General features: G+C 33.6%; 1 protein-coding gene across 9 annotated transcripts in view; it reads left to right on the top strand.

Annotated features, from left to right (window-relative positions):
- The window catches only part of SCLT1 (sodium channel and clathrin linker 1), a 201918-nt gene that overhangs the window by 88828 nt on the left and 101077 nt on the right, over positions 1 to 12013 (top strand). For all 9 annotated transcript variants that reach the window (XM_045880459.2, XM_064585065.1, XM_064585064.1 and 6 more), the window contains 2 exons: positions 1337 to 1428; positions 10810 to 10987. In XM_045880459.2, the coding sequence (XP_045736415.1) occupies positions 1337 to 1428; positions 10810 to 10987 (270 nt within the window). The remainder of the gene's footprint in view (positions 1 to 1336; positions 1429 to 10809; positions 10988 to 12013) is intronic.

Here is a 12013-nt window from a genome sequence, read left to right as displayed (position 1 = left end):
AAATTCTTTAGGCTAAAAGGAAAGGACACCAGATGGTGACTCAGATATAGGAAGAAATTAAGAGGAACAACAATTGTAAATATGAAATATTTTTGTACATATTTTTCTAATTAATACCTTAAAATATATGACTGCTTTAAAGGAGGATTGAGCAGTGTATGTGATGGATTTATTTATTTGTCTTTTTTTTAATTTAAATTCAATTAATTAACATACCATGTATTATCAGTTTCAAAGGTAGAGTTCAATGACCTCTACCTATGTGATGGATTTGTAAAGTCACAGATGTAATAGAACAATGCACTCAAGACTAGGATGGTACATGGAGATAAATACATTGTTGCAAGGTTCCCATGTTTTCTCTGAACTAGATATTAACTCTGAATAAATTGGGATGAGTTAAAGATACATACTATAATTTCTAGAGCAACTACTAAAAATTAATTCAGAGATATAGCTAAAAGTCAATAGAATTAAAATGGTATGTAAAAAATAACACAACAGTAGGCAAGAAAGGATAAACAGGATTTTTTCTAAAGGTGGTACAAATCAAACCTGTTTATTTCAAAGCATTGCTAGGTCAGAGAAGAAATATCCTATGATTGTAATGGTATGCTGTATAACCAAGTTTTAAAAGAGCATATTATAAAGGCAGATTATTTACATACAAATCCCTGCTTTGTTTTGTTAGATTTGCACTATAGAAATAGTTTGAAATATTGGTAGAAATTTATATGCAATGACTTTTTATTATTGTTTTTCTAATACAAAATCGATAGTGAGGTTTTCTTCCCCTTTTTTTAGTATGTACATGATTTATTTCCAAACTGTTATTGCTTGTTTATTTTCAATTTTATTACTTTCCTAGTTATAAAAGTAGTGCATGCTATTCCTAAAAATTCAAATAATATTGAAAAATATAAAGAAGAGCACAACATATATACAAAATATATAATAGAGGTAATGCAAGATTACCTTGCAGGTCTATCCCTAGGAAATAATCAATGTTAACAGATTGTTTATAGCTTAAAGATGATTTTCTGTGTGTGTATATATATATATGCATATATGTTTTAATTTTTTTAGTGTAAAAGGAGTCATACCATAAATACTATGCTACAGAATTTTTTTTAGTGAAACAGATTTCATGGACAGCTCTCAGACATCTAGATCAATTTTTAAGGAGTTGATTAGATAATGCTGTATTGGTATCCCTTCTTTAAACTTAGATATTAAATTCTAGAAGTGTAATAACTTTATAGAGTGAATTCTTTATGTTGTATAATGATGTATTGTATTTTCACATACTCAAGCTTCCAGTTTCTTTATTTTCTAGGAGGAGGAAATGTTGTCTGCCCAAGGAAGAGAGGAAGCATCAGATAGGCGTTTACAGCAGTTACAATTTAGTATAAAACAATTAGAAACAAGGTAAATTGTTAAATACATCTAGCTTTCTCTATAAGCTTCAAAATGTTTTCCACATTGGAGTTTCAGTTTATGATATTTTCTAGAATATGTATTTTATAACTGCTAAACAAACTATAATCCTAGGTTTTAAATCTGATTTACTGGACATTATTTATTTTAAAAATCATGTTCAAAACATTGATATATTTTGAATGTATATTCAAAGATCATTTTTCTCTTCCTTTTCCCCAAAGCAGTCATAGTCAAGTTTAGTCAATCCCCAAATCAAAAATGTTCTTTCCATCTTAAAGCAGAAAAACAAAATTGGGTAAAAATTAAACAGAAAAACTATCTTACTAAGTAGGTACACAAGAGAAAAAGTACTCAAGAAATCATTATAGGTGTTTTCTCTGGAGTCTTCTGGAGCAGTAATTTTCAGTAATCTTTGAAGGTCTGGACTACTCTTTAAATATATTCTGTAGGTTGTCTTTAATCGCTATCTTAATGTAAATATGCACTATAAAAATCTTTTGTTGTTTTTGTTGTTTCCTAGTCCTTGTTGAATGTTCCCTTAAAAGACTTGAAAATTGTCATTTGTAACCTATTAAAGATAACAGTGACCATAGCCCATAAATTCACTTTATGATTAATAGCCGAAAAATCTACTCTGTATGATTGGAATCTTTTACACTCAGAAATAGTCTGCTGATCTGAGCACATTAAAAATTGAGATCTCAGTTCTAGTCATAGATCCAAAGCTAATTTATTGTTTGTTGAGAAAAAAAAAATTAGTATGTTTGACCTTTTGTTTCCTGTTCTTCAGAGTATTAATAAAAATAATTTCTTTCCTCATGGCAGTTGAGAACTAATTGATTTTAACTACTAACTTGAGACTTTGATGAAAAGAGTTGTGATTTTTAAGTGCTAGGGTTTTGGGGTTTTGCTTTGCACTTTTCTAAACTTTTCAGCAATTTATTGATTGATTTGCTTGTACTACTGCTTTCCTGAACTTCTTTGTGTTAACCTTAGAGAAAAAGTCTGTGGTTCTAGATTTTCATTTCTATTATCTTAGTAGATATTCTATGCTATGAAAATAAATGCTAGAGACTTAAAACAGTAAACTCTTGAATAGTGAATTTTAATTCCTTTTGATTCTAATAATACTGAATCATAAAGAATCAAGTTGTTTTTTTCATTAACAGTGCTTTGTCTTTTTAGTGTTGAGAGAGTGCGGATTTTTGTTATTGTTGTTTTAAATTTTTTTGCTTTTAGTATGAAGCTATAATACAGCCTAACCAAATAGCTCTCTAAGAGATCAGTGCATGTATAAGAAAATCTAAGGATATTTTTAAAGTCCAGTATGCAGCTAGCCACCTCTGAAAAGGAAATTTTTACATTGACTGCCTTTTAGAGCTATTAAACTAATATTGTTACTGTTATGATTAAAAAAAAGTTTATATACTTTAAAGCTTAAAAAATCTCTTGTACTTATATAAAAGAGAAAGCAGAGTTACTAGTGTACTTGACGTGTGTTTCTAAGCACCACTCAGCCAATCTGTTTTAGGTGTAAATGTATCCTATTTAATGGAACTGCTGGTTAGAAAAGTTTTGTTTTTGGTGGCGCCTGGGTGGCTCAGTCGTTAAGCGTCTGCCTTCGGCTCAGGTCATGGTCCCAGGGTCCTGGGATCGAGCCGGGCATCGGGCTCCCTCTCAGCAAGAAGCCTGCTTCTCCCTCTCCCACTCCCCCTGCTTGTGTTCCCTCTCGCTGTGTCTCTCCCTGTCAAATAAATAAATAAAATCTTTAAAAAAAAAAAAGAAAGAAAAGAAAAGTTTTGTTTTTAATGGTCATCTCTGTTCCACAAAATCAGAGACATTTTGGCCTCAATAAATGCTTTTTTTGCCATTATTAAAATTATTATTATTATTTTTAAAATTATTATTTGTGATCCTTTCAAATGTCATAAATACCTAAGAAGCATAAGTTATTTCCTTCTGTCTTCCAAAGAAAGGGTCCCTCCTCTCCCCCTTTTTAGATGATTCGTGGATCCTGGGAATTGCCTCCGGAGAATGACAGTTCTTTCTGGGAAAGATTTTGCTGGTTTGTATATGCTCAGCTAAATAAGGCTGAGTGGAATTGGTTTAAACTACCTCTTCATACTTTTAAATTTGGTGTTTCTTTTAAAATAATATACAAATAGGACTAAGAAATCTTCATTTAGGTGACTGGTAAATAGTGAATTTCATTCTAATCATCGTTCAGCTTTTTGTTTGCTGCCGTACTCCTAAGCATAATAGAATACATAAATTCTTTCATTAAAGATGTTGAAAGGGGCGCCTGGGTGGCTCAGCCGTTAAGCGTCTGCCTTCAGCTCACGTCATGATCCCAGGGTCCTGGGATCGAGCCCCGCATCGGGCTCCCTGCTCGGCGGGAAGCCTGCTTCTCCTTCTCCCGCTCCCCCTGCTTGTGTTCCCTCTCTCGCTGTGTCTCCCTCTGTGTCAAATAAATAAACAAAATCTTAAAAAAAAAAAAAAATTAAAGATGTTGAAATATGGTCTTTTGGAAGGCCATGCGTTGGAAATTGGTGAATATTGTTGGATAAAATATGGAGGAGCTTGGAAATAAAATTAGTCAAATTTGAATTTCATGTGATGTATTACAAATTCTTTATCCAAGACTGCATGATGAAATTAATATTTTATGAAGATTAATTTGATGATATTCTCAAAGTAAGGCTATCTGGGGACAGGACTATAAATTGTTGGAGTAAAAAGATTTTGAGATTTAGAGGCAGAATTGCTTTGATTTCTGGTTCTAGTACATTCTGTCTTTATATATTAGAGAAGTTAACCAACCTCACTTAGCTGCAGTTTCGTTAGGATTAAATGAGAGAAGAATATGTAGGGGACCCAGCACCAAGTTTATTATTTTAAAACGAGTCTACTTATAATAATAAATGATAATTATTCCCAATGGTAAAAAACGGTTTTGTATTTTAATTGTTTTAATGGTCTTAACGAAATAGAACAAGGTAGAAAAAAGGTCTATAATAAACTGTCACAAAGAGTAACAGTCTTCATTGTTACAAAGAATAAAAGTCTTAAATCTTTTCCATAGTTATAACTCCTTGATTTATTATGAAATATTTGCAAATTAATCTGGATATTTTTGAATATTGCTATTGACCAAATAAAATTAATTATTGTATCAGTTCTGTAAGAAAGGTTTTGTATGTTAGTTATAAATTGGATAAATTGGCTTTATTCATTGTTACTTTTATTTTTATCAAAGGAAAAATATATAAGCATTGTTTCAAAATCATATAGTACCACAAACATTATAATGAACAATGGTTTCTTGTTAATTATCTCATTTCTTCACATAGCAAGTTTTCTGTGTACTTGATACTAATTCATAGCTAAGTACTCTATCAAAGTTCTAAAATGCCTCTCAATATGGTCAACCACATGAGGTCATTGTAATTACATCCTTTTCTTGAAGAAATCCATTGGTGTTCTCCATCCCCTGCCTCAGACCGTTCACTAGGACTGATGAGAGCTCTCATTTTGAAATTTTAATTCACTGTGGTCCTGGGATTTCCTTCTTGCCATTCTGTATTGGAGCCTGTGTCTTTTGCATCCCCATGGCTGCTGCTTTCTTTGTTGACCCTCTCATTTTAATTCTTCCTCAGCTTTCTGAGGATACATGGGACACATTTTTTTTAATTTAATTTTATTTCGTTATGTTAGTCACCATACAATACGTCATTAGTTTTTTTTTCATCATTAGTTTTTGATGTAGTGTTCCATGATTCATTGTTTGCGTGTAACACCCAGTGCTCCATGGAATACACGCCCTCCTTAATACCTATCACCAGGCTAACCCATCCCCCCAACCCCCTCCTCTCTAAAACCTTCAGTTTGTTTCTTGGAGTCCATAGTCTCTCATGGTTCTTCTCCCTCTCTGATTGCCCCCCTCCCTTCATTTTTCCCTTCCTTCTCCTAATGTCCTCCATGCATGGGATGCATTTTTTAAGATTTGCTTATTTAGAAATATCTTTATCCTACTTTCAAAGGTGTTTGATAGTTTTGTTGAGTAATGAATCATAGGTTGGAAATCCAAGGTTTTAAATCCTTTTTCCTTAGAATGTTGATATTTTCCTTAAATTGTCTAGCCTCTAGCTATAGGAAAAAATTCTTATGTCATTCAAAATTACAATTTTTTATATGTGATTCCTCTTTTCCCTCTGGAGACTTTTAGGATCATCCACCCACCACCACCACAGTGAGTGTTCTAAAATTGCACAGTGTGTACATGCAGTGAGAATCATTTTTCATTCATCTTACCAGGGAAATTTCAGTCTAGAAATTCATGTCCTTCAGTTCAAGGAATTTTTTTATAGATTTTGTCATTTGATAGTTTTCTTCATTTTTTCTCTGTTCATTTTGCTTGAACTTAATATTAGTTAAATATTGGACCTTACGGATCGATTCCCTAATTTTCCTTTCTTTTCTCTCTTGTTTTTCATTCCTTCATTTATTTTCTCCTTTCTTGGAGGTTTCCTTAAATTTTCTTCTCATTAACCATCTATTGAATATTTTATTTTAGCTATCTTAATTTTATTTTAAAGAGCCATTTCTTATTCTGTTTCTTTTTCTGTAGTAGCTTATTCTTATTTAACAGATGTTATATCTTAGTTCAGTATATTAAATATATATTTTATAAGGTTTTCTTCTGTTATTATTGTCTGCTCTCTCAACATTCCTTTTCTTCCTATGTGCCCTTCTGTCTTTCTTGGTGCTTGGTGATCCTTTCTATCCATTGATATTTAAAAGTAAGATAACAAAGTACTTGCTTTAGCAGCACATATACTAAAAATTGGAATACAGAGAAAATTAGCATGGCCCACAGACAAATTCATGAATCATTCCATATCTTTAAAAACCAAACTTGTAGGTAGAGAACAGACTGGTGGTTGGGTTGGGGGGAGGGGGGTGAGATGGGTGAAGGTGGTCAAAAGTTATGAATTTCCAGTTATAAAAGACATACATGATAGGATGTAATGTATAAAATGGTGACTATAGTTAATAATACTGTACTGTATATTTGAAAGTTGCTAAGAGAATAGATCTTAAACACTTATCATAAGAAAAAAAATAGCTATATGTGGTGATGTATATTAACTAGATTTATTGTGGTGACCATTTTACATTGTATACAAATACCAAATCATTATGTTGTACACTTGAAACTAATATAATGTTACATGTCAAATATATTTCAGTTAAAAAAAAAGAGACACCAAAAAGCAGGTAAGAGGCTAAGTGTGCATAGGTGGGTTGTGATCTGGCAGACTTTACTGTATTATGTTTAGGCAGTAAGCTGGCTTTTTCCTCGAGCAGTTCCCATATATCAGAATCTTTCCTGGGCCAGTTTCCCCAGGGTAGAATTCATCAGGCTTCTGCTGTGGCCTGGGAGTAAAAATGCGCTAGCCTGAGTGTATTCCAAAGTTGAAGAAAGAGTCTGAGAGTAATATATTCAGACTTTATTCAATACCCTGGGTTTTAGTATGCCTTCTTACCCCCAACTTTACTTGAAATGACAGCCCCTTGCTGTGTAGTTATAGGTACATAGATCTGTGGGCTGAATCTGTATCATTTAAGTGGAAGTTTGTGTTTGGCAGTATAGTATATTTATTAGGAACATGGACTCTGGACCCAGACTGAGTTCAAACTGTAACTTCACCAGTAACTAGATAAATAACCTTGGGCATGTTGCTTACCCTTTCTGTACTACTCTTTCTCCATCTATGAAATAAATGTAATGCAATAACCTGTCTTATATCTTCTATAATATAAGCTTATATCCTACCTCATAGGTTAATGATAAAACTTATCTCACAGCATTGTTGAAGATATTGAGGATTATGTTTTCTTTCATATAAAGTACCTAGCACAAAGAATTATAAGTTTTTGCTGTTATCCTTTTTGTTACCATTATTACAAAGAGGGAACTTGACCCAATTTTAGCAAGTTGACAGGATTCTTATAAGATTTGGCTTATAAGAGCATGTAAAAATGCCTTTATGAGAATAAGAATAGTAGTAATATGTCTTTTATGTTATAAAATTATGGAAACCTATAAATTATGAAGCTGATGATCTGAATCTGCTTTACTGTAACTCCACTCCACTTCTAAAACCAGTCTGACTTTTCAGAGCCAAGTGGTTGCTGGGGCTGCTAGACTGTTGAATGCATGTGAAACTTTTAGTTGCAAGGCTTTTTCTGACATGACTGGGTGTGAAGCCTGGATAAGAGTGTCAAGGAGCCTTGACTCAGGGTTGGAATTCACCCAGTCCTAAACAAAGCTTGTTCTTGAGAGATGAAGTTGGTGCATGCCCTTCATGAGTCACCTGCTCTGTCTGGGCCTGAAGAGACCGTGGTGAAACAAACAGTGAACTAATACTAGTAAAGTGCTATATGTCCTATGCCTCTTTGAGAGTGGTTGGGGCTGCTTCATTTTCTTCCACGAATGCCTTAACTACAGTAAAATAGAATGAATAATGTCATATATTTTGGCTCAGGTCATGATCTCATGGGTGATGAGACTGAGCCCCGAGTCAGGCTCTGCATTCAGTGGGGAATCTGCTTGAGATTCTCTCTCTCCCTCTGCCCTTCCCCCCTTGCTCTCTGTCTCTCTTTCTCTCTCTAAAAATAAATGAATAAATCTAAAAAAAAAAGTAAGGCCCAGTAATATATTAGAAAACACCTAAAACAAAGAATAAATGAACTAGAACATAGCTCTCAAGGAAGGGAAGATGAAGAGAATTAGTTTTAAATTTAAAATAAAGGTTTTAGTGGAGCACATTAGTAACTTAAAAAGAAAGGAGGAGTGACAGTCTTAATATTACACAAGGTCTGGTTTCATGGTAAAAAGCAGTAAACAGAATAAAGAGGGACCTTATGTATTGAAAAATGACACCATTTTGAAAAAGATACATTAATATACCTAAGTACAGCAAATAATAGGATAGCTAAATATGTGATGCAAAAGCTAGGGAATTTGATGAAAGGGTGGTTTTGATAAAAATAGTTATGGTCATTATTTTGGGCCATCTGAATCTGGAATTCCCCAGAGTATAGCTCTTCATGAGAGAATCAGCTAATTCTGTGGTGAAGTTTTGAGCATGTCCCTTGCTACAAAGATTTAAACTTGATTTTCCAGCTCTCCCAGTAAGTCTGTGAACTTACCAATATCCTTTTTAATAAACCCTTTTTCTGCTTAAGTTAGAGTTGGCTTCTACTACTGGCAACTAAGAACCCTGACTAAAATGGTAGTAGACCTTAACTCCATTCAAAATGAAGCAGATATACCAAACAGCAACAACAAAAATGTTTAAAGATAGAGATCTAAAAGGTAGGCTGAGTTCTCTTATTTCCCAAAACTGGGAGAGTCTGAGGTGTGCTATAGCAGGGAAGTTTCCTCCCGGTTCTTTGGTGTGGGTAGCAGGCGTGGGAAGAGGATAGAGAATGCTTTTCCTGCCATCACTTAGAAAAAAGAAACGCCTGAAAATAACAAAGAAAAGTATGAAATGTAAGAGAAGAGTTGTCTTACCAGAATGTATCAGAACCTATTATAAAGCCATATTGATCTGATTTGGGTATAGAATAGACAGATCGATGAAACATGATAATCCATAAGTAAATCATTATATTTGCATATTTTAAGTATGTTAAGGGGATTATTTCAATTTATCAGTTACTAATGGTATTCCTACAACTGACCATCAATCTGGAAGTTAAATTGGACTTCTCTCTTATAACACATTCAGAAGTAAACTCCAGGGGTGCCTGGGTGGCTCAGTCGGTTAAGTGTCTGCCTTCGGCTCAGGTCATGATCCCAGGGTCCTGGGATCAAGTCCCACATTGGGCTCCCTGCTCAGTGGGAATCTGCTTCTCCCTCTCCTCCCTGCTTATTCTCTCTCTCTCGCTATCTCTGTCTCTCTCTCAAATAAATAAAAATCTTTTTTTTTTAAAGATTTTATTTATTTATTTGAGAGAAAGAATGAGATAGAGAGAGCATGAGAGTGGGGAGGCTCAGGGGGAGAAGCAGACTCCCTGCTCAGCAGGGAGCCCGATGTGGGACTCGATCCCAGGACTCCAGGATCATGACCTGAGCCGAAGGCAGTCGCCCAACCAACTGAGCCACCCAGGCGCCCTCAAATAAATAAAAATCTTAAAAAAAAAAAAAGAGAGAAGTAAACGCCAGAGGCACTTAAGATTTACCAGTAAAAATATTAAAGGCATAGCAGTCTTTTGAGGAAATCTAGGAAATTACATTAACAATCTATGGAAGAGGGAAATAGTCTTTATAAAAAATGAAATCCTACAAGCTGAAAAAAAAATCAAATTTAGCTGTTATTAAAGTGAACGTTTTAGTGTAGTAAAGAATTCCTAAATAGAGTCAGTAGGCAGCAACAAAAAAAGTAGATTTGGGGAAAAATATTTGTAGCATACAGAACAGCTTGAAGGTTTATATCTTAACATTCAAAGAGTTCATATAAAAGAACAAGCAAATAACCCAAATCAGAAAAAAACTGACAGAGGATATGAAGAGGAAATTCAAAATGGACAGTTCACATGGCTAACAAACTAAAAATATGCTTAAACCCTCCAGTAATCAGGGAAATACAAATTAACAGTGAGATGAAGTTCCATCCATCAGACTAGGAAAAGAAAGAGCTTTTGGATGTATTGCTTGAGGGGATTTCTCTAAGATACAGAATGAGAAAAGCAAGTGCAGAGAAGGGTGTATATTATAATTTGCATTTTTATAACACAAATTATGTTTAAAAACCTATGGACCAATGTGTATATACTTTGTATATCTGTGTATTACTTGTGTATATATGTGTATACGGTTTTATGAACATGGAGAAAAATATTCAACGATACACATTAGTAAATCAACATGGGTTACCGGGGTAGAGAGTGGGTAAAGGATGCCAAGCAAAAAAGGAAAAATTTTAAAAGACCATATAAATAGAAAGAATAACTCATTCTTTAAGGAATTGCTTTAAAACATTGTCATGTAACTATATAATATGCTGTGATACTGTAGAAAGTGTAACATAATTAGAGTCAGAATATCTAGGCTCAGTCTCAGCCCCACAGCTCATTAGCCATATGGCCTTAATCAAATGCTTCACCTCTTTGGGTCTCTTGTTCTTTACAATGGAAATAATGAAACCTACTTTATAAAACTTCGGTGCAGATCAAATGAGAAAATACACGTGAAAGTAACCGGAATAGTGTTTGTTCTATTATAGATGCTCAGTAAATCTACTATTTCCCTTCTTCCCTTTAAAAATATTTGACTTTTGCAATGTAATTATTTACTTTTAGACTCTGTGTAGCAATCCAAGAAGCCACCCAATTAAGAGCACAAAAAACACATTTGGAAAAACAGACCAGAGAGTTACAAGCAAAGTGCAATGAATTAGAAAGTGAAAAATATGAAGCTATTGTAAGAGCCAGAAATAGCATGCAGCTCTTAGAAGAAGCTAACCTTCAAAAAAATCAGGTAAGAAAACTAGTAAACATGTTTACAAATAATATATATGACCTAATAAGGGAGTCAATAATTACAGAATGAACACATGAAAATGAAACTGCTATACTCTCCATTAACAGACATATTCTTCATGGTAAGACTTAATCATAAAACATGATAAAATGGGGGCACCTGGATGACTCAGTTGGAAGAGCATGCGACTCTTGATCTCTAGGTCATGAGTTTAAGCCCCACGTTGGGTGTAGAGATAACTAAAAAAACAATAAAATAAAACAAAATACGATAAAATGTCAAACCTTTTCCCAAAGCTTTCATATCAGATCTTATGTCTCCAATCCTGATGTAAATAATACTCATCCTCTATAGTCTCATACTTTAAAAAATCTGCTATAGCACTTTAATGCAGTATACCCTGTATTTTATTCAGTTGAATCAGATTAATTTTACTCATCTTTATTTCCCCTTCATCACCTACATAATTACTCTAATAGAGCAGAAGCTTAATTGACAGGAATTAAATTTAGCTGTAAAAATTTACTAACTAGAACCTTCATGTCACTGTTCTTTTTTTAACCCTCTAACAATTGTGATTCCTATGCTATCACATATTATAGTTTTTTTCTTTTATCACTTCCATATAAATGGTATATAGTTCATAGAGGTCACCAAGTGGATAGATTTGTTTTTAATGTTCTTGCCTCCTTTATTTAGAGATCATTAAATCATTACTTCATTTAACCAACATTTATTAAATACCTAACATAAGCATAATTACTGGGAAATATGGGGAATACAAAGGAAATACTTTGCTTTATTTATGTTTCCTTTTTTACATAGTAGAGGGTTTTTCAAGAGGGCTGTTAAAAATGAAACAAGCTATATAAGTCACATATTAAGAAGCTAATAAATAAGAAGGAAATAATATTCAAATGTAAACTGTGAGAATGCAAAGGTGCTTGTCATGCCTTTCAGCTAATAATTTCATCTGTGATTTGAATACTGTCTCTTAGAATGGTTGAAAGGCACAACATAGAC

The sequence above is a fragment of the Mirounga angustirostris genome, unplaced genomic scaffold, assembly GCF_029215605.1.
Source record: "Mirounga angustirostris isolate CCGP_5_RB_7025 unplaced genomic scaffold, mMirAng1.0.hap1 SCAF_2, whole genome shotgun sequence".
Classification (NCBI taxonomy): domain Eukaryota; kingdom Metazoa; phylum Chordata; class Mammalia; order Carnivora; family Phocidae; genus Mirounga; species Mirounga angustirostris.
This window is presented reverse-complemented; position numbering and strand designations above follow the sequence as displayed.